This window comes from Mesocricetus auratus, unplaced genomic scaffold (genome assembly GCF_017639785.1).
Source record: "Mesocricetus auratus isolate SY011 unplaced genomic scaffold, BCM_Maur_2.0 Super-Scaffold_4256, whole genome shotgun sequence".
Classification (NCBI taxonomy): Eukaryota; Metazoa; Chordata; class Mammalia; order Rodentia; family Cricetidae; genus Mesocricetus; species Mesocricetus auratus.
In genome coordinates this window covers 70,953,599-70,977,071 of record NW_024429182.1, presented here as the reverse complement: position 1 = coordinate 70,977,071, position 23,473 = coordinate 70,953,599, and the positions used below count along the sequence as shown (strand labels likewise).

At 49.8% G+C, this 23,473-nt stretch overlaps 1 protein-coding gene across 3 annotated transcripts in view; it reads right to left on the bottom strand.

Annotated features, from left to right (window-relative positions):
• The window catches only part of Rgs10 (regulator of G protein signaling 10), a 39,631-nt gene that overhangs the window by 2,344 nt on the left and 13,814 nt on the right, over positions 1-23,473 (bottom strand). For all 3 annotated transcript variants that reach the window (XM_005064313.4, XM_021228558.2, XM_005064314.4), the window contains 3 exons: positions 23,182-23,300; positions 21,663-21,749; positions 9,665-9,808 (listed from right to left, as the gene is read on the bottom strand). In XM_005064313.4, coding sequence (XP_005064370.1) covers positions 9,665-9,808; positions 21,663-21,749; positions 23,182-23,300 — 350 coding nt within the window. The remainder of the gene's footprint in view (positions 1-9,664; positions 9,809-21,662; positions 21,750-23,181; positions 23,301-23,473) is intronic.

The window sequence follows — 23,473 nt, the reverse complement described above, 5'->3', positions numbered from 1 at the left end:
ATTTTGAAGTGAGTGTAACTAGCTAAGTGTGGTCACATCACTTTTTATGAGAATATAACGGCCCAGAAATCAGGAAAGCCAGCAGCACAGAAGGAAGAGGCTGGGGATAAGGGACCCCTTCTTCTTTCTTGGCCTCCCTCAAACATGCAAGGCAGGTGTCAACACACGGCACCACTGGGCATCCTTCAGCCCTTCAGGACATGGACTCCCCAAGGGGATCTTACAGATGCCCGCCTGACTCAAAATCCAGAATGGATGCTGCAGGTGTGACTAAGGGAGCCAGCTCCATGGGGGCCTCTCCTGGCACGCAGCTCTGTACCCCTGTCACTTCCCCCAGCACCAGCAGCAGGGTAGGGCCTCTCGGCTGAAGTCTCTGTGGGTGGGAGGGGAGTATCCTGTTTGCCTCTGTGACTCTCAAGCTCACACTTCAGAGAGAAGAGACAGGTGCACTTTGCAGGCACCCAGAGTGTGCAGAGGTGAGAGACTGAATCAGGAAGGCTGCTTCATTTGCGGATGTACTCAAGAGCCCCAGAGGCTCTGCATTCCTCTGCCCATCCAGCTCTTGGGGAGTTGGCTCAGCAATTAAGAGCACTTGCTGCTCCTGCAAAGGACCCACATTCGATTCCCAGCACCCACATTCGATTCCCAGCACCCACACTCGATTCCCAGCACCCACATTCGATTCCCAGCACCCACATTCGATTCCCAGCACCCACATTCGATTCCCAGCACCCACATGGTAACTCACAATGGAGTTACCATCTGTAATTCCAGTCCCAGGGGATCTGATGCTCTCTTCTGACTTCTCAGGGCAAATGCTCTTACCTTGCTGGCCCTGACACAAATTATTTAACAAGCTCACAGGGCCATTCCTTGGGGTGGGCAGGCGTGAAATGCCCAGCCAGCCCCAAAGTCCTTAGGCTGTGGTTTCTGGATGTCTGGCTTTCATCACCTCTAGGTGCTGGAGGGACTAGGAAGCAGCCATGGGCAGAAGGCCCACGAAGTCTTCATCTTCCTGGTTGTTCACGGCCTTGGGACTCTGCTTGGGATCCAGAGGCCAGCTTCCCGGTGCACAGACACGAGGATGTGGGGCCCCAGCAGTTGCCATGATAAAGCCCCTCATGGGTGGTATGCAGCAGGGTGACACAGAACATGCAGAAATCGACTAGAAATCCGTCACAAGCTACAGACCACAGCCTATCACAGGGCAATGGCTGAGACGGAGCCTGGCATATGTTTCCCATGTGTTCAGCAGACAGTCAGGCGAAGACCAACATTGTTGAGAGGTTGTGGCCACACACTCTAGGCATCAGATAGAACATTCTCCCATGAAACAATCACAGCACCCTGGGGACTGTGGTTTCACAGAAGGGGAAAAATAGGGACTTGGAGCTAGTGCTTGGTGGGATGGGGAGGGCTGATCAGCTCTGTCTGGCAAAACAGAACAACTTTCCCTTACAGTTCCAGAGGCCAGGATCTGAGGTCAAGCTACCAACTGGCTGATTTCTTGCAGGACTCCTCTCTGTGCGTCACAAGGCCGTCCCCTGTGTATGCCTTCTAAGAACACCCATGAGGGGCCAGCATGACGGCACAGCAGGTGAGGGTGCTGGCCATGCGGACCCGGTAGCCAGAGTTTGATTTCCAGAATTCACATAGACTTGGCAGGACAGGACCAGCTCCTCGAAGTTGCCCTATGCTCACTGTTGCCACACACATAAACACAGCACTTTAAGAAAACCAAACACTTGTGACTTTGGGTCAGGGCCCACCCACATGACCTTACTTAACTTAATTACCCTGTCTCCAGACACAGTCACATTCTGGGGGACTGCAAGTGAGGATTTCAATATATGAAATGGGACGGGAGCGGAAGGGCACAATTCAGTTATAACGGTGAGCAGGGGACAGAAAGGAGGCCAAGCCTGGCGGGCCACCTCTCCATCCCATATGCCACACCCCCGACATGACATGTGTGCGGCAGAACACTATGCAGTTATTAAGAATGAGATCTGAGGGCGGTGGTGGCGCACACCTTTAATCCTAGCGCTCCGGAGGCAGAGGTAGGTGGATCTCTGTGAGTTTGAGACCAGCCTGATCTACAGAGCGAGTTCCAGGACAGCCTCCAAAGCCACAGAGAAACCCTGTCTCGAAAAACCAAAACCAAAACAGAACAAAACAAAAAAGATTAGCAGCAGGTTAGATAGTGTTTTTTGAAAACATATATCCACCTAGAACCTCAAAATCGGAAACAGATCTAGTGATGGCTGACAAGCTGAACTCACCCTACAGGGTAGGGGGACCAAAAGCGGGTGGGTAGGACATACAGAGAGACCCAGAAGGAAGGAAGCCATCTGACATCAGTGACAGAGACAGGAGTGACATGGCTATGGCCTACGAATTCCAAGGATGAGAAGCAACTGACAGGAAGCTGGAGAGGAAAGGCATTCTAGTGCCTTTGTCGGGAGCCCAGACCCTGCCCACACATGACTTCAGACTCCTAGTCTAGCTGTTTGGAAACGTGTGAATTGGTTAGCAGTTAGGACAACATTAGGAAGCTGCCAGCACAGAGACACAGACATGAACTCCTGCACAGTTCTGAAGACGGACTCCAGCAGGGACGAGCTGGCCCTCAGGACCTGAGTTCTATAAAGCCAGGCCTCTCACAGGCAAAGCTGGCCCCACCAACATAACTGACCTGGACCTAAACAATGTGGTCAAGAATCCTAGACATCTTCAGGGAAGAGGAGAGGATGGAGACAACTCAGACAGGAGTTGGTGGAAGTGGCCAGGAGACCTCTGAGCACAGCCCAAGGGTGAGTTGTCTCCAGAGGGGCAAAGCAGAAACCGAGTAGGCAGCCTGGCTGCTCCTGCGATTCCTTTTTTCCAAGACGGATGTGGTTTAGCAAGGGTTTCTGGTCTCCAGATCCCACATCTGCATGTCTGCACTATAAGCTTTTAGTCCCGTTACTTAGGATTCCCTCCAGACTGGGAGGAAAGAGCGATGGTGTGTCCTGTGCCTGTGTCCTGTTCCTTGCATCACCCAGACACACACTATGCCCCAAGTCCCAGATGGAGCTGCAAAGGAGAAAACAGAAGCAAAAACACCCTCGAGGTGCCCAACACACTGCTCTAGGGAAGGATTCCATCAGAAGCTCTCAGCCTCAGAGTGGCGGCCGCTCCAGGTTAATACACTGACTCTATCCACTGTATTTTTTGATAAATATTTGATCACCTCAGAATCCAGTACATTAGAATGGCTAAACTAAATACGTCCTCCCTTCTTTTCTGGGTTACTTCAACCCACATAAGGAGGAAAAATTTTAAACTTTCAATGTAACAGTCAGTTTGCTAATGGGATTTCACTGATTCATCATTTTAGAGCATATATATATTCTCTCTCTCTCTTTCTGTCTCTCCTTGAACCTACAGAACTGATGTGCCCACCGGTGAGAGAGAGGTCCCTATCCCTCTTCTGAAGGAATCAGATGCACCCAGGAGGTCTGAGGGCAGTTGGCAGACAGCAGGTTAGTACCAGGCAAAGTGCAGACGCTGTCCCATAAGCCTGCTTGAGCCACTGAGAGGCTTCGTTGATCTGGACAGCACTTCTTGTTCACAGACAGGCTAATGTGCCAAGGGCAGGGTCAGAACTCCAAGAAGATCAGAAATGGAGTCATAAAGACCCCTCTGCATGGGGCAAAACACACTCTCCCTTTGTGGCTCTCCCGGGAGTCTGTGAAAGCAGCGATCTGCATCTCTGCCATGACAAGGTGTCACTTATCTTAAAGTTGTAAGGTCAATCTGAAAATCCTCCACGCCACAGGCGCCTGACCACGCAGATGTGGAGCCCCTTTGCTCTCTCCCACTGGGATAAAACCTCGTGGCCTCGTTCCTGGGCTGGGTTTGATCTGTGAATGTCAACAGTACAGGTGAGACAGCGATGGCATGCACCCTGGCTCTGACTGCCAACCTCAGCCCAGAAAGAGGGACAATGATGGTGCAGCCGGGCTCAGACTGAAACAGGGCAGCTCGGGTGAATCCCATCACCATCCCCCACCCCATCCCCCGACACACACACTTCTGATAATGTGGAGTAAAAGTTTCCGAATCTCCCTAGGACTAACAGCACTGAGAAAAGGGTCCAGACTTGGTTCCTTCCTCTGTTGAGGCTGTGGCTGGGAACCTGGCACCTTGCGGAGGTCATTCTGCTGTGTTGGAACCTTGAATAGACACTGGCGCTACCTAGCATGAGGCCATCCTGGCAACACGCCGGCTCTGTTGTAGGTAACAGCACACGGCTCCCTCTGGAAGAGGAGAAGCACGTTAGCCTCTCCTCAGGTGCAGCAGAGTCCCCATATGACATGTGGGGACACAGAAGCCACACTAAGAAACAGAACCTATGTGGGGTCTGAGGCAGGACGGGCTCTGAGCCCCCACGTCCCTCTCCTGATGCCATGAGCCAATCCACCACATGGTGATCATGACCATGACTCTGAGCCCAGTATCCAGGAAGTGCCGGGCTGAGACAGGGATGGGGAGGAGGGCCAAGGACCAATGACAAGCCACGACTAGGAAGCCAAGGTCAACAGTGGTACTGAGTCATCTGCACTCTCTAGTCCAGAGAGGAAAGGGCAGGATAGCCAGGGTGGGGTGGGGGTGGGGATCAGGGCCAAGTGGGCCAGCTTTCAAGATCAAACTTTCTTAGTGTAACTGACCCACCTGATTAAAAAATAAATAAAAGCTAAATTTCAAAACTCCTCCATTAAACTGGCACCATAGCTGCAGGGTTCCACAAGCTCCCACCCTGTCACTCAGACACTGTACAATGACCTTCCCAACACACCCCGCCCACACCTGCAGCAGTCTTTTTTTTTTCTTTTTCTTTTTTTTTAATTTTATTTTCCAGTTTAAATTTAGATAAGAAACAAGGTTGCTTCACAAGTCAGTTCCAGGTCCCTCTCCCATTCCCTCCCTTCCTCCTGAGCCCTCCCCCCCGTTATCCCCTCATTTCCCCAGGGAGGGTGAGGCCCTCCATGGGGGTGTGCATAGTCTGTCATTTCATATAGGGCAGGGCCTAGACCCTTCCCCAAGAGTTCGGGGTGAGAGTGCACCTCACATTGTTCTATGGGAGTCCAAAGTCCATGTGTATACTTGGGATGGGTACTGATCTGCTGCCCAAGGCTCAATAGATTCCCTAGGCCTCCTCACTGACACCCAGATTCAGGGGGTCTTGATCAGTCCCATGCTGGCTTTCCAGGCTGATGCCTGGGAGCGGCAGTCTTTATACTGGCTTCTCCTGGAACATGCTGCCTCCCAGGGCTCTCCCAGCAGTTGCTGTCTTTCAGGGCTCTGGCCTCTCCAGGGACCAAGAGACCCCCGTGCCCCTCCCAGATGTCTCTCAGCTTTGTCCCCACGGATGGACAGGAGCTGATTTCCTTGCATCACAATAGCTCTTAGCATAGTCACTGAAGAAGCCAAGTGACCTCCCTTATTGCTTCTTGCGAAGCTCAGCCTCCACCTTTAGACTACAGTTCGCAAGCGACACACACAGTACAACCCCCACCTCTCCTGACCAGTCACCACTGGGCACACAGACAAGCCAAACTCACAAATTAAATCGGGCAGCCATCGCCCCCCTTATTCCAAAGGGAGCTTTCCCAGATGGGAGGTAAGCCCCTCACTTCTCTTGCTCTCGCTGAAACACTTGACTGACATGCGCTATGCGTTCTTTACACAACACACTGGCCACCGCTGGCCTCTCCTTGATGTCTTGTGAGCACCATTAGCTCACCAATCAAGTTGCTGTCCTATAGTGTGGAGAAGCCCATGCTGTGTGGGGACATGGGCCCCGTGTGTACTGTGGTCAATGTTCAGTGTCGTCGTCTGCCTGCTCCCTGTTGTACGTACTGCTTTCAGCCATCCAGCCCCTACTGGTATTTCACATCAAATCTCTGAACTGAAGAGCCTATTAGAACTGTCTGTAAGCCAAGAGTTAGAAGGACCTGAGTAAAGGGCCTAAGAGGCTCTTTTAAGGGTGTAGGGATGCAGGGCTTTCTAATCAGAGCTCAAGGGTGTTTGCTATGCTGCTTCACCATCTTCCCCGAGAGCAGCAGAACGAGGCCACATTATGTGTGGCTGACCACCTATAAAGTTTTTCTGGTGGCAATGGCTGAAAGCAGAAGTTAGCAGCCTATTGAGGTAGGCCCACCTTAAGTCACATGGTGGTCATGGTGACACAGAAGCTATGAATAGGCTTAGGGAGACCTTAAATTAGAACTGGGGGATGATGGCTCAGTCAGCAAAGTGCTGGCCGCACAAGCATGATGACCTGAGTTCCGATGCCCAGCACCTACCTAAAAGCTGGGCACGGTGACACATGTCCGTAATCCCAGCACTAGAGGACGCCTGTCCAATCAGTCTAATCTAACCCATGAGCTCCAGGTCAATGGGAAATATCTTTCAAAAATAAGGTGGGAATCAATTGAGGAAGACAATGTTGACCTCTGGCCTTTATATGCAACACATACACAAATGTACCCAAACACACATATGCGCCCCCCAAATAAATACATCAAAAATGAAAACGTTTTTAAAATCTTGGGGTCTCTCACTTCAGAAAGCAGGGCCCTCAAAGTAGCTTTGTGGGAGCCAAGACTACAGGTGATGCTGAGCCTCTTGGTGTCTAGGCCCTGACATGAAGCAAAAACCAGGTGCCTTCAGCCTTCCCCACCTCCAGGAAACCAGCAAATGCTGCACAGGCAGGCAGTGCTGTGCAGCCACAGGAGAACATAAGCTGAATGTGTACCGAGCTTTCCTTTCTGTCACAGTTCCCTAAGAAATATAATGTGACTACAGACATGGCACTGCGTCAGAGCAGATTTAAACCATGTGGGAAGATGTGTGTAGGTTACACGCCACCTAACACTACTTGACAGGGAGGCCTTGAGCACATGGTGTGTGTGTCGGGACGGTTCCCGCAGCCAGTCTCCAGGGATACCAAGACATGGACGGCTGCAACTTTTTCTCATCCACCCACCTATACCTTAGGAGGACAGTTAGTCTCCCTCTGTCTCTATCTCTCTCTCTCTCTCAAACAGTGCTTCACAACAGGATAGAAAACACTTCCTTTACAGTCAAACTCTGAACCGCATTGGTAACGAGTGTGGTAGCACATGTTATTTATAGAACATGAAAGATGGGTATCTAGAGGTGGAATGTTGTTTAGTGACTATCTCCAGGTGAAATCATGGTGGTGGTGGTGGTGGGTGGGTGCCTTCAATATATTTTAGTTCCCAAGTGCCTTTTACTATCAGGTGGATTTTTAAAAAGCATTTTAAAAACTGTTGTCACTTAGCCAGGTATGGTGGCACACACCTGTGACCCTGGCATTTGTGTGGCAGAAGAACAAAGTTTGAGTTTGAGGCCAAACTATGTTCTCAGAATAAGAATCATGTTGTCATTCAGGGGGAAAAAATCACCCTTTCTGGCACATGCCTCCTCTCTGTGCCACCAGTCCCCCTCACCCCACCCCTAGCCACCCCAGCAGACACTTGCTGGGCTGGGTGCAGACCACAGCAGCTGGCTTTGTTTTGGATGTCTTGTTGGGCTTTGGCACTGTGTGCAGGCCTCTGTGCGGAATCCCATCAGCCTCTCTCATCTCATTCCCACCTTGGACTCTGAGCCCCGTAAAGCAACTGCCTGTGTCCACATATCTCCACACTCCCTCTGTCCCAAGGGTATCACGGGCCTCTGCCGAGCAGAGAAGCCGCCCTTGAACTAGAAGATAGTGGTAGCCATGAGGGAGGAAGGTAGGCAGGTGGAAAATCAGCCTCTAGAAACTTTTACTGTCCGAGTGACTTTAACTAATGGACCTCTACAACTCCATGACCCTTGCTGCTGCTGTCAACAACATGAGGATAAGAACTCTCATTGGAGAATGGATGAGAGTTCATGCCAAGCGAGACAACAGCTCTCAGGACAGCCCAACAGTAGTGGGCACTGTGGCGGCAGATAATCTAGAATCTAATAGTTGGCCAGGCTCTCAACACCGGATGTGGTTTAGAGCACCCGACAGAGCCTTTTAGAAGATCCTGAGGGCCAGAATAGACAGATGTGCCCACGTGGCTGCAGTCGCAAAATCTGCCTTCCCCTGTCTGCATCTCTCTCCAAAACCTATGCCCACAGCTCAAAGTCACTCCGCAGATGGCCTTAATGAGTCTCTCCAGAGACCCAGAGTTCCTTCAACACTCAAACTTGGTTCAAAATTACCTGGAATCTATACCCGCCACTGTGTCAGTTGGAAACTGTTCTCAAAGTGCTTCTGCTTGTGTTTCTGCCTGGGTGTTTTGTTTTCTATCAGATGATGAGCAAAGATGTCCCTCGTAGACACTGAGACATCCTCTATCCCGGTGGTTCTCAACCTTCCTAATGCTTCGACCCTTAAACCCAGTTCCTCATGCTGTGGTGACCCCCCAACCATAAAGTTATTTAGTTGCTACTTCATAACGGTCATTTTGCTGGTGTTGTGAATTATAATGTAAATATCCGATATACAGGATATCTGATATGTGACCCCCCCAAAAGGGGTCATGACCTACAGGTTGAGAACCACTGCTCTAGGCTCTATGCACCAGGTGATCAAAAAGCCCCTCCCAAATAGCAAAAGCTCAGCTAACACACAGAAAGTCTGCACAGTGTGTAGCCTCAGACCTGTTAAAACAGCCTTCCCTGGGAACGAGGGGAGGTGGTCCTACACCATGTATAACCTATAGCTCTGAACAGTTAACCCTTGGATTGGGATTATCATCAGTTTTGAAACACCCTTCACGAGACTAGTTTATTCAAGTTGGAGTGGCCTCCTCAGGACAGGAAGTGAGGAAGGTATTTGTCTATGTGTACAAAAACAGCCCCAGGTTCCCTGCTACTCTGAATCCTTGTGGCTGTTTCCAGAATCTTCTGTCTCTGCCTTCAACAGCTGCTTCATGTTACTTCTTCCCCGTGTGTCCCTTAACTTCAATCTGCCTTCCCAGCAGAAGCACACCCTTGACCTGGTGTGGAGATCACATTTCACAGCGGAGTGTAGATATGCACACACATTTATAATCCAGGTCTGAATTTCAGGCCGCATCCCTTTGGTCTAGTGACATTTATTGAATATTCCTCATAAGACATTCTGCCAGGAAACTTACTCACCTCTTTAACATGTCCATTTTTAAACTTACCTCTTCTGGTTTTAAGTGGAATATACTACAAACTTTTCTCTTTGTCGTTATGACTGAGAGGCCACATTATAAATTTACTTACAGCTTTGGGCCACTGTCAGTAAGGGAGTCGTTTGACCATTTGTACAAAAAACAGTCTTAGATTCCCTGCCACTGTTTCAAGACTTTCCTACCTGTCCCTCCCTTCAATGGTTGCCACATTTCTTGAACCTGTGTCCTCAGACAGATCCAACCTCCTATCCCATGGCACATAGAACAAAAGTCAACACAGTCTACATTCAGAACCTGGGGTTCCCCAACCTTCACCAATCAGGGCTCAGTAACCTCAGCCTGTACAGCTGGGTGACGGATTTCCTAAGGAATGTGGCATTTCCCTGAAGAATTCTCCCAGGCCTGGAGTGAACACAGCTTTCCAGATCAAGACACAGGCAAGGAGGTCACAGTACCTGGTCCTGGAGCTTCTGGAACATCAGGGGGTGTGGTTCTTCCAGAATCTTCTCACTGAGCCGAGACTGCCCCTCCACGTTGACTTGAGAGGAGGCCTTATTGGACAGGAAGGTCATGTAGATCTCCTTGGCCTTTTCCTGCATCTGGAGGAGATAGAGGCGCTGGACTGCTACCCACCAGAACAGCCTTTCCTGGCCTGAAACCAGCTCCACACTCCAGCCAGCCGTGGAAGAGCTGCAGCTGGGAGCTGTAGCTGCCTCCAGAGCCAAGCTCCCTGAGAGGGCCCACAGCAGCCTGGCCTACCCCATACCTACTAGTGCATCTGCAGCCAAGAATCCTGAAACAAGAGTGCTACACTGAACATTCAAAAACAATAAAAGTGGCATTCCACCAAACTCGGGACCATCCTGGGAAGCCTGTGAATTCAGAGCTCATTGAAATGTTACTCGGTCTTGAGGGAGAAAGGAAGCACTCACTGGTCCAAGTTCCAACCTGAGTGAACCTTGGAGCTGTTAGGCTACAGGAAGGAAAGCAGACACAAGAGGCTGCTCATGGGAAAACACCTAGAATGTGCAGACCCCAGAAGCAGGAAGATTAGTAGGAGGGAGAAATGGGAATGAAGGTGAGGGGGACAAACACAAAGAAAAGCTTAGCAACCTGGGACTTCACTCCATCACGGATGTGCACACGCCCTTCTTCCAGTAATGCACTGGCAGCCTAGGGCTTTCACCTACATGTACTATGTGCACACGCACCGCTATCCTAACAATGCTATGTGCACACGCACCGCTATCCTAACAATGCCATGTGCACACTCACCGCTATCCTAACAATGCTATGTGCACACAACCCCTGCTATCCTAACAATGCTATGTGCATACGCACCGCTATCCTAACAATGCTATGTGCACACACACCGCTATCCTAACAATGCTATGTGCACACTCACTGCTATCCTAACAATGCTATGTGCACACACACCGCTATCCTAACAATGAATGCACGTAGTGACCTAGGGCCCCACCTGCATGGAGCTACACACACAGCCCACCCCTTCCCCCACCAACTATCAAACAGTATTCATGTTTCCATTCATTCATACTCCAGGCATAACTAGTTACCTTGGTAGGGGGCCATTCTGTCCTGAGCTAGTTTTGGGTGGATGAACAATAGAGCAAACTGTGTCATCTAAGTGAATTTTTAGAGAGAGTCCTCTATTTGCCATCTTACGTCTATGTACAACTGAGTGTGCATACGATTGGGATCACATGCATTATAGGAAGGGAACGTACAGTAAAAGTCATATCTTAGGCATGTCTGTCAAAATAGAGAGCCACCATGACATACCTGTAGTAACCAGCCACTCTTTCCTCTAGACCCCATCAAGGAAATCCAGTCAATAACCTGGGGCCCTGAATACTCACTCATGTGACCTGCTCTCTCTCTCTCTCTCTCTCTCTCTGTCTCTCTCTCTCTCTCTCTCTCTCTTTCTCTGTCTCCTCTCTTTTCTTCTCTCTTCTTTTTTCTCTCCTCTCTCTCTCTTTTTAAACTCTTTTTTATTTTAAATTTAAATTAGAAACAAGGTTGCTTCACATGTCAATACCAGGTCCCTCTCCCTTTCCCTCCCCCTCCTCCCATGCACTCCCACCAACCCCCCCAATACCCCCTCATTTTCCCAGGGAGGGTGAAGCCCTCCATGAGGGTGTCCAAGTCTCACTCTGTAGCTCTGGCTGTCCTGGAACTCACTCTGTAAACCAGTCTGGCCTCGAACTCACAAAGATCCACCTGTTTCTGCTTCCTGGGTGCTGGGATTAAAGGTGTGCACCACCACACCAAGTGCCTGCTGTCACTCTTGACAGAGCTGTACTATGGCTTTGCTGTTGGGTAGTTTCCTTGCTACTTTCCAGTCTTTCTGCATCTTTATGTCAGTTCCCTGACCGAGCACCTAGAAACACCTGGACCAGACTCTGACCACCCTTAGCAGTGGTGTGATGGTCATAGGATTGTCTTTGGAGTGTTGAAAGGACCTGGGATCCAGTGCGTGTCAGTGTCTGTACAGCACTGTGAATACACTCACAAGACGTTTTTTATGATGTGTGTTTCACCAGGATCAGTGAAGTCCGGTGAAGCCACAAACACATGCATGTATCGCGGCCAGCACCCGCTCTACTGTGGACACACTAGGCCTAGTCCCTTCCCCTAACCTCTTAGTCTTTTCCTCTGTTAATGCTGGTTTCCTGATGAGGACCAGGGTCATGACAGGTGGCATCAGGGCTGTCTAATTCCAAACTTCAATACCACTCAGGTCCCATGAGGTTCACTGAGTTCTCCAGGGTGCATGGCTTGTCAGTCTTCCAGAAGAGGGTATTTCCCTTCAAGTAGCCAAACATTAAGTTTAAGTACTGCAGAGAACACTCACTGTGTGCCCAGAAATCCCTAGTGCAGACTGCCAGGAAAGCATGGAGGTATCCCAGAGACAGTGTCCTCTCATTGCACTGAGAACTGTAGCAGGGTTGGGACATACTCCATGGCAGGAGCCGATGACAGGGCTGTGACCTTCCCTAATGGAAGGAGCCAACTTTACAGTGGGCACTGTCTTCAAAGTGCCTCGGGCAGGGCAGCCAACTCAGCACGCTCCACCAGAACTTCCCTTGAGGCTCCCTTTCTTGAAAAGGAAGATCTGTGTGCACCTGCCTCCCCACAGCAGACAGCTATTGAGTGAACCTCGGGTCTCGGGCCTCATCTGATCCCACCGAGTAAGGCAACTGAGAGATGCCCTTAGCGTGCAGCACACAGCTGTGGTTTGTGGAGAATGAGGGAGGTCAGGAGGCCCTAAGAAAGAACTTTTCTCCCAGAGAGGCCCTCAGCCTCTAAGGATGCTTGCAGAGCTTGGCTGAGGGAAAAACAGACTCTGAAAACTTCTGGTCTTATGAAAATCCCTGGAAGTCTTCAATTAGTAGGAGCTTGACAACAGAAGAAAATGAGCTTGTTTCATGCCAGAGACCAGAAGGCAAAAGACCCCAGGAGGCCGAGGCCTGACTAGACCTCTGCTGGTACAGGAACAGTGCCTAGGTGGGGTCACCACTCAAAGCCCTGTGTCTGCTCTTTCTTGACTACGGGAACAATTAATTAATGTCAAAGGCAAAGACACAGGAGCCTCTTAAGATAAATACGACTATTCCTAGGATTGGTCTGGAGACCATCATGAGGCCCAGAGCAGCAGTGTGGAACTCCACACGTCTCAAAGACCCACAGGTTCCACACAGCCACGAACCTCTCCCACCACCGCCATTCTGTCAGAAGGGAACATTTTTGGAAACCCACTTCCTGTTTTAAAGTTACTTCATGAAAGTAGAATTTCAGTCGGCCAGATGAGCAGACTGCATGCAAAAGTCTGTAGGCCTCCCCTCCCCAAGACATCCACATGCATGAGAACGCTCTGCTGTGCGTGAGGGCACACACGTGGCCCGCATGGGTTCAGGCTATCTTGAGTGGTTCTGAAAATGAGATATGCAAGTGAGCAGCTTGAGATGCCAGTATGGGGGGGGGGGGCAGGTGGCCCAGGAGACGGGAAGCAGGTGCCAGGCTGCAGATGTCCAAACCCTGGCTTTCAGCCAACCCTCTCCCATCAGCTGCCCTTCCCCAGCGTCTGAGAACAGGATGAGCCCCTGCGCTGCCCCAGGGCGTGCACCAGAAGGCATGAGCAGCAGAGGATCTCTGGGCTAGGATAGGAAGTATGACCGAGAAGGGGAACCCTGAGACTGCTGACCGCAGGCCAGTCACGGGAAGGCCTTCTGTCCAGGCTGGGAAGACTGAACACGAAAGAAGAACTGGCCACGTGGGCTATTCTGGTAGGTTTTTCCAGGGTTGTGTTAAGCCTGTTCTAACTGCTGTAAGAACAAGTGCAGAAGTATCTTGGTAGAGTCAGTTCTAGATCTGTGAAGACACACACAGACATGTCCAGCCACAGCCCCCACCACAGCCCTCCATTCCCTGAGAAAGACAGGCAGATGCATCCAGTGAGCTCCTTCCAGACACAAGCCAGGGCCTTGCCTTCAGGTACTACAGTGCCTGGTTTGCAGCAACACCGGGTAGGAAGTCAGCCCTCAAACCCTGCTCCCAACCAGTGTAGGTTTCAGAGAAGCGAACTCACTTCGTTCTCAGCCCCAGACACCCATCTACTCGGAGCAGCAAAGTAATGGGTTGCCCAGCACTTCGGGGGTGCAGTGCGGTTTCCTCTCCCCGACTTGTGCGCTGCCACCATAAAAGGCTTTACCTCACTTCCTGGTGGCAAACAGTCTCGGCACTCCAATCCCAGCAGATGCATCTCAAGAGGAGAGTCCTCCCTCTGGTCGCTCCCCACCCACTCTCCCCACCTTCCTAGCTGAATCTGTGCCTCAGGCCATCTTTCCCAAGTGGTAGTGGGGTGTGTATGTGACTCCCCAAAAGCTTCCCTTCGCTTTCCATACAAATCGAAGTACTTGTACATCTGCATTCATAACACACACACACACACACACACACACACACACACACAAAATGTTATTTGTAAAATAGTTCTGCAGTTAAAAGTGTTTCCTAATAGCTGGGTGTGGTGGTGCACGCCTTTAGTCCCAGCAATTGGGAGGCAGAGGCGGGCCGATCTCTGTGAGTTTGAGGTCAGCCTGGTTTACAGAGTGAATCCCAGGACAGCCAGATAGACTTTTTAAAAAAACAAAAAACAAAAATACCCAACCCCCAAATAAAAGAGTATTTCCTGCCCTTTCAGAGGACTGGAGTTTGGATCCCAGCACCCATGTTAGGGCGCTCACAAGCACTTGTAACTCCAGCTCCAGAGATCCAAAGCCCCCTTCTGATCTCTACTCCACAACCACACACACACACACACACACACACACACACACATCGCAATATACTCACACACACACACACACAAATTCATATATATATCCTCCATGAAACTTCCTAACAAATTTCAACTCCTATTCCAGGGATTTGACAATCATTCTTGGTTTCCATGAGCACCAAGTACACACATGCACATAAAATAAAGGCAGACCCACACTCACACACACAAAATAAAAAATGAAAAAATCTTTTCTTAAATGGGGGTATAGTACTGGAGAGATGACTCAGCAGCTAGGAGCACTTTTGCTTTTCCAGGTTCGATTCCCTTCATCTGCACAGTGGCTCATAGCCACGGGTTTCTCCAGTTCCGGGGAAGATCTGATGCCCTCTTCTGACCTCCCAGGTACCAACACACACACACACACACACACACACACACACACACACACACACACACACACGGTGCAATTGCATATGTGGATGCAAAACATAAAATAAAGTGACTAAATCTAATAAAGAACAATTTAAAGATGGGATTTGGGGTTTAGCTCAGTGGTAGAGAGCATGGGTCCTCAGCTTTAAAAGTAAAAACAAAATAAATTGGTTGAGGGAGGCTCCAGGGGAATGAGAGCAAGGAGGGGCTGCCAAGATGAATACAGGGGTCAAGGTGAGTTCCAAATACAGACCCCCAGCCAAGCCTTCCCGGCCAGCTGAATGGAAATGTGTCCAGTTTATGAATGCATCAGGTTTGCAGTCCACTAGGAAGGGACTGGAGGGCCCTGTCTGCAGAAAAAAGGGGGGAAAAAACACAAAATCGGGGAAAGTCCGAAAGGAGCATCTAAGATAAAGTTGGAATATTTAAATAAATAAATAAATAAATAAAAGTAGGAACCAAAAAACAGGGAGATGAAAAGGGAGGAAAGAAAAAATTACTATGAAGAGCTCAACTCAGGCTAAAGGGGCCATCATGGGAAACAAACAAAAACATGGTTGCAGAAGGGTCACTTGAGGCCAAGAGTTCAAGGTTACCTTGGACAGCAAAGCAAGCTCTCGTCTCAGGAAGCTTCCTGGACTTGCAGTGCAGCCAGCCGAGCTGGAGACTAATGAGCTCCAGGGTCAGTGTGGGACCCCGTTTACCCCGTTTCAAGGGAACGAGGTGGAGAATGACAACCCCTGGTGTCCTCCTCTGGTCCCACCCGTGAGTCATTATACACACCACAGGTCCTGTCTCCAGTGGCACAAAGGGGGGAAGGGAGGAGAGGGGGCAGCTGATGTGTTGGTATTAAAGCACTGATGGGCCCCCAGGCCTCCATACCCCGATTCCATCCTGCAGTTCACAAAGGGAAAAGCAAACGCACAAAGACCAACATCACGCCGAGCTCCTAAGGTGCACTGTGGACCCTGCTACTCCCACGGTGAAAATGGATTAAATAGATTAAAATTTTTACACCACAGGTTGTGGTCAGAAAGACGAAGACGGTCCGCCAACTAGGTGGCCCCTGAGTTCTGCAGGGTGCTGAGGGTGAGGGCCTTTTCCCCTCTTATGTAATCCACTCACTGATGGAGAGCAAACTTCTTCTAAGGAACATTTTAAACTCTTTTAAGACACTTTTTCAAAATAGCCAGTTATGAGATCAAGTTGTAATGTTAAACAAAATATTCCAATAATAATCATAATACCAAGACTCCCATAACTGTAAGCTTTGAAATACTACTAAAATACAAGAGGCTATCATATTTAAATACTGGCACAGCTCTCAGAGTTGTGAACACTGGAAACCAGTCCCTACCCTACCTCCCTGCCCCATTCTCAATGTGGTCTGCACAATGCCAAGTACTTTTCAATACTTATCTCATTGTAAACAGGCTCAGTGTACATGAACTGACTGATGAGTGAGTGAATAAATGAATGAACAAATGAACTCAGGATTAGCCAAAAATGAATACCTTATTGGAGCTTTCTTGGGAGTTCGTTTTAAGATTTATTTCCATTTTTAATTATGTGTATATGTGTGGGGGTGTGCACATATTTGTGGGTGCCAACAGGGCCCAGAGCCATCGCATCCCCTATAACTGGAGTTACGGGAGGTTGTGTGAGTCACCTGACATGAGTGCTGGGAACCAAACTCTGGTCCTCTGGAAGAGTAGACTGGGCTCTGAGCTGGTGAGCCATCTCTCCTGTGCCGTCTCTGATTTTATATGGTATAAATGCTGCATTACGCTGGAAGCTAGAAACACATCGCAGGCTAACTCACAGGGGAAAGGCAAATGAGAGAACAGCTTTAAACCATAACAGATGGAAGATGATGACTTCAGATACATGGAAGCTGTAAGAAACAAAGAGAGCCTGGGGGCAGGAGGTGAGAAGTCATGGCCCTGCTTTGTCCAGTAGCCTGCCGGGTCACAGTGGAGCATAGACCAGGAAAGAGAGGATGCAGGCTGCACTACCCTTCGGGGCTTCCAACAGTGAAAGTCCCAGCAGGCTAACGTATGTGCTCATCTTTCGAGCCCATTGTCACGGTCAGGGTTTCAGGACAAGGCGGGAGTCCAGCCTGAGTGGAAGGCACAGCTTCAGCCAACAGAGAGGAAAAAACAGTGTGGGCCTGGTCTGAGTGTTTGGATACTATGGAGAGGAAGAAAAACAAAGATGCCTGGACTCATGAGCCCGAGAGACAGACAGACAGACTACAAAAGATGGAGAAGTAAATTATACAAGACGCTCAGAGTCACTGAAGAGAGGCTCGGTGGTGAAGCCCTTGCCACACGGGTGTGAGCACCAGAATTCAGATCCCTAGAACTTATGTGTGGTGGCTTTCCCTGTAAGCTCGGCCTGGGCTTTCTGCCAGCTGGCTAGTGAGACTAGCCATATGAACAAGCTCTGGGTTTGAGAGACCCTGGCTCAAGGACTAAAGTGGGAGAGTGATGGAGGTTAATTCTTCACATCAATCTTGGGCCCCCACATTCATGTTCTCACATGTACATGAGCACCCTCACATATGTGCCCACACACCTAAAAAAACCTCATGCACACATGCATCACACACACACACACACACACACACACACACACGAAAACAGAAAAAGAAAAACAAATCAACAAAGTTGTCCTCAAACTAGCAGAGGTTTGAAGGCCTGATTTGCATCAAGCTCACAGCTGCCTCACTTGACTGCAGAGAGAGATAAAGCCTCCCCCGCTCCCTTTGGGGCAGATGTGGTAAGTTTGATTGTGAAATTCAGTTAGGTGCCTTCTGCAGGGCCTGCCTCCTCCTCCACTCCTGGAAACTAGTTACTCAGAGCTGATTGCCTAGTTTTACCTCCCCAGCAGCAGGACCCAGGAGAGCCCGTGGGCCTGGAGCCAGAGGTTGGCTCTACATGCCGACCCAGCATGCGGCAGCCTAACTTTTCTATCTTCTCTTCTTCCAAGACCCTGAAATGCACGTGTCCACTTCGAGCCACCTCGAGACTGGCAGATATATGCACCTCATTTAAACGACTCATGGAAAGCGATTCCCGTTAACCTCACCAGGGAAAATGTCACTGACCTCTCAAACCTCTCAAGTCACACCCCTGCATCTGTGAGTGGTAGCAGTGCGAAGGCTCAATGCTGTGGCCCAAACCAAGACCCAGACACTCCAGTGTCACCAATGGCTCCGCTGTCCCCAGCAGCACTGCGCTGGCTAGTTTTGAGTCAACTCGACAGAAGCTACCGTCATCTGTGAGGAGGAGTCTCCGTTGATAAAGGGCCTCCATAAGGTTGGGCTGCAGACAAGGCTTAATTTTCTTAATTGTGATGGATGTGGGAGGGTACAGGCCATTGTGGGTGGCGCAAGTCCTGGGCTAGTGGCCCTGGGTGCTGTAAGGAAACCAGCTGAGCAAGTTACGATGAGCAAGGCAGTAAGTGGCACTCCTGGCCTCCGCATCAGCTCCTGCCTCCAGGTCCTGCCTCATTTAGTTCCTGTCCTGACTTCCTTCAGTGATGGACTTTAATATGGAAGTGTAGTCAAATAAGCCTTTCCTCTCCACGCCGTTTTTGTCTCATCGCAGCTATAACTAGCACAGAAATTGGTACCATGAGTGAGGCATTGCTGGGACAGACCTGACCATGTAGTTTTGGGGAGGACTGTAGAAGGACTCTGGAACTTTGGGCTTGGTGAGCTGTTCTGTCAGAGCTTGGAAGATAAAAGTGTAGTTAAGGGAAGTGCAGAAGACGGAGGCCTGATGTGTGATGTTCCAAAGGGAAGTTTGAGACAAGCATCTTTGTTCCTTGGGCGGGGGGGGGGCATCAACACGGCATTCGTTATACCTCTGGGTATATTCCAGACTTAGGGGCATAAGCCTTCCAGACCCTGTGATGGGTGTTGGGCGTGGGTGTGAAGACAAGGGCTGCTGAGTCTAGCTTTCCATAGTATATAACAGAGCAGTGCCGCCCAACATTACATCAGCCACATACAACATTAAAGTCCTATAATGACTTTCCAGGGCCTTGGCATGAGGTCCCCTTCTTGCCGTGCACCCGCATTCCCAGATTTGGCCACACGTACCCTTAGCTTCAAACACAGCCCAGTAGCCCCGCCAGCAAGCAGGACCCTCCCACCCCTGCTCTTGTCACCAAGCTGATCTTCCCACAGGCTGTTCCTGCTTCTGGAGTCACTGGTTCCCTTTCTCCAACCACCATTGCAGGTTTCAGGCTACAACTCACTTCCTAGTAGACCTTGGTGACTCCACCGCCAGAGTGTCCTTAGGTTTCACATTTCCTGTGTCTACATGCATTAGACTTGCCGAGCTTTTAAAGAAGCTTAGCTGGCTTGTCAGTAAAGTGGGGGACTCCAGGGCATTTCACCATGCCTGGCACTGAGCAGGCACTCTGCAAGGACTGGGCAGGCCCCAAGAACAGATACACACAGGGCAGGTGTGCCGGAGGATGACTGGGTAGCTACAGAGCACCGTGTAAGCCCAGCTCTACCCAGGGCCTTGGCTTCCTGTCTGGGCCACAAGGACAGATTTGTTCTCTTGTGGTCTTCCCCCTGCCCGACCTTCAAAGAACGAGGCATGTGAAGGACATCCACCCGGCCACCTGACGCTGAGCTAGATGCTTATGGCACGATGTTGGTCACACCAGCTGCACAAGGCCAGCAACCAACAGTGCTCCATTAGGCCTGTCTTCAGCGCTGGAGGCAGAGAATGGTGTGCACTCCTCACCAGGGGACCTCGACCCTGAAGCCTACCTAAAGCCTACCTTTCCAATGCTGTGCCACTTACCACTTCCTTACTAAGTCCCTTCTCCAGCCAGTGAGCTCTGGGGAGAAAATAGCAGAAAGACACAGAAGCCACAGTCATTCCTAGTAGGGCTAGACAAGCCCAGGAGACGCAAGCCAGAGGAGTCCATCTCAGAATCACTTCTTGCCCATTCCAAAGAAGAAGGCCACAGGCTGCTCCATCCTAGGGAGCAGACTTGAAAGGGAGCAATGAGGTGACTTTTCCAGACAATTGTCAGCAAACAGTTCACGGCTGCTGGCCCTGGAGATTCTGTTCCATTTGGGGGGCAAGTGTGGTGGTTTCAATGAGATTGAATGTCTGGTTCCTAGTTTGTGAACTATTCAGAAAGGATTAGGAGTTGTGGTCTTGTTGGAGAAGGTGTGTCCCTGGGGGGGGTTCAAAAGTCCATGCCAGGACCTGTCTCATAGTCTGTCTTGTCTGTCTGTCTCTGTGTGTGTGCGCGCGTGCATGTGTGCATGCACCCATGCATGCGCATGCATACTCCATGCCTTCTGCCTGCGGATCAGGATGCAAACTCTCAGCTACTGCTGCCTGTCTGCCTGCCAGCGAGCTTCTCACCATGATGATCATACACTAACACTCTGAAACTGTAAGCAATTCCCCCTTTAAATGCTTTTCTTGTATAAGTTGCCCTGGTCATAGTGTCTCTTCACAGCGAGGTTATAAACGAAAATTAGTTCCAATATTGACAAATTAGATGGTTTCACTTTAGAATTGCAGACACAGGCCTATAATCATAGCTACTTGGATGCAGTGGCAGGTCAAGGGTGAGATCAAGGCCAGCCTGGACTACTTAGTAAGACCCAAAAGACAGCACAAGGGCTGGGCACGTGTCTCCGTGGTCAAGTGCCTGCCTGACATGAACTTCACCCCAGATTAAATCCCAGCACTAGAAGGGGGAAAAAAAAGAAGAATCCAAATGTCCGATCATGGGAGAAGACTCTATGGGAAGAGGGTTAACCCCCAGAACCCAGGGACAGAGAGGTACAGGGTAGTCAAGCAGATAGTAAACAGCCCTGAGGACCCTCAGTAAGCAGGGTGGGTGCTGGAAGCAGGAGGCGACATCAAGACATCCCCACCCCCTGCCCCGCCCTTCAACAGCCTTGCCCAGAACCCACAGTCCTTCCAGGGACTTAGGGCCTTTGGTGGTCCTCTGGAAAGACAGAGAGGCAACTTCAGAACCCCACCCCGCCTACCTGTCTCACAGCCATCCTCTGGTGGCTGCACAGGGACTAACGGCCAGATCTGAGAAGACAAACGCCTTCTGGGAAGTCAGAGAGTTCCTACACAGGATGCCCGACAGCGGCTCAGCGCTCACGAAGAAGCAGAGACTTGCGAACTACCTGAAGAACAGTGTGCTTTTCACACATCTGCTAATCGATCGCTTGGCTCATGTCCGACAACACCAGTGTCACCTCGGGGAGCACCCTCATGAATGATTTATGAAGAAAACAGTTAACACAATGGCAAGCTATAAATGACAAATGTTTACACCTACTTTGAATATTGGCCTGCTTGAACAGCTCTCTTTAGAAATGGCTAATGTGCACTCGGGAGGCAGAGGCAGGCGGATCTCTGTGAGTTCGAGGCTGGGCTGGACCGATAGCCTCCAAAACAATACAGAGAAACCCTGTCTCGAAAAACCAAAAAAAAAAAAAAAAAAGAAAGAAAGAAAGAAATGGCTAATGTGCCCTTTTTAAAAAAAATTATTAGTATTTGGTCAGCACAAGGTACCAGCTGCAAGTTGGAATTTTCCCTCGGATCTAGAATGAGTCAGAAGAGTCTGGGCAGTTCCCAATCCTAGGCAACAGGCTGCTGTGACCACATAATGGCAGGAAAAACTCATTGCAAAAGCAGAAGGCAGAGAGGTACCTGCTTCTTGTCCTCCAGTTTCTTGAAATCTTCACACGCTAGCCAAAACAAGACGTTTTCTTCACTGAATTCCTTTTTTAAAAATTCCTATAGATGAAAAAGGGGGAAGGGAATCATATAGTGCCCAACGTTGAGAAAACACAAGTTTCCTTTAGAAGATGACAAGGCAAAAGCAGACAGAGGAGCCTAGTTTAATCATCTCTTGAAAAAACTCCACCCGGAAAAACAAAGAGCATGTTTAATGTTGAAGCAAGAATTTCTTACGCATTTCACCTTAATGGTTTTGACACTGCAAGGCAGAATAAAAATGAAGCGGGGAATCTATTCGCATTTCTAAGCTGACAATAAATTACCAAAAAGTAAATTAAAGTGGAAGATATATCAGCCCCTTCCAGACACTGTTTAAACAAAGTGCATTCCTCCAAAGCCAGGCCCTTTTTTTTAAACAAAAGAAAAGAAAACATATTAAGCCTGTCCAAATCACAATGATAGAGACCATTTTAAGTTGGAGGTGTGCTTTATGGAACAGTTAGCACTCGGTCAGCTCTGTGGTTGCATTCAAGCCTCCCTGGCATCTAGAAGATGCTTACAGTTCTACTCCCCAGCCCAGGAGCTCCGTGGGGACCAGTGGCACCTTGGCCTATCACTTAAAAAGCCAAGTTGCCAAGGATCAGTATTGGAATTCATGTGTGACCCTCCAATGGGCAACAGCAGTCATACTGGTAGAAAAAGTTGTTTCTTAATATCAGTCCTTCCTGTCCATCAGTCCTTCCTGTCCATCCTTCCTGTCCATCAGTCCTTCCTGTCCATCAGTCCTTCCTGTCCATTAGTCCCTCCTGTCCATCAGTCCTTCCTGTGCATCAGTCCTTCCTGTCCATCAGTCCCTCCTGTCCATCAGTCCTTCCTGTGCATCAGTCCTTCCTGTCCATCAGTCCTTCCTGTGCATCAGTCCTTCCTGTGCATCAGTCCTTCCTGTCCATCAGTCCTTCCTGTCCATCAGTCCTTCCTGTCCATCAGTCCTTCCCTGTCCATCATCAGTCCCTCCTGTCCATCATCAGTCCCTCCTGTCCATCATCAGTCCTTCCTGTCCATCAGTCCCTCCTGTCCATCAGCCCTCCTTTGGGGGATTCCTTCCCCCTGCTTCACTTTGTCAGTTACCCTCCAGCCTCTCTCACCAGTAGTGATGCATCCAGAGTGTCTGAGACTGGAGAGAACAAACCTTCATGCCAGAGAAGCCCAGATCATCCCTGCCAGTCCTGGAAATCCTTCCTCCAGATCCCACACTAGTAGAGCATCCCTCCCCATCACCCTACCCCACCCCCAACTGTATGAAAATCAGAGACAGGCTGCATGTCCCTTTGAAAGTCCAGCGTGGTCATAAGAGATGAGCAGCTCTCAGACTCTGGCTGGAGCAGACAGTGTTAAACACTGTCCTGGCCCCGTGCCCCCACCTCCCCACCACAAACACAGCTAAGCTTTTCCTATTGCATCAGTTCTAATGATCAGTGAAAAGACAAACCCTGAATCTCATCACGCCTTCTGGGTCTTCCAGAAGATTCTCCAAGGAGGATGCCCACTTGGCTGTGCTCTTGAGGCCTTGGTGGCTGCTGCTTGAGCTCCCGTCGCTGTCATGGATATCTACAAAACACAGTTCAGACAATGTCACCACCCAAAGATTGTCCCACGCAGATGGTGCATATGAGGATATTATTGTAAATGTACACTGCAAAGTCATCACTGACATTGTCACCAAACCAGCATGACTGCCACAATAGACTCAGTCTACTGAGTGGGGAGTCACTATTCCTTCT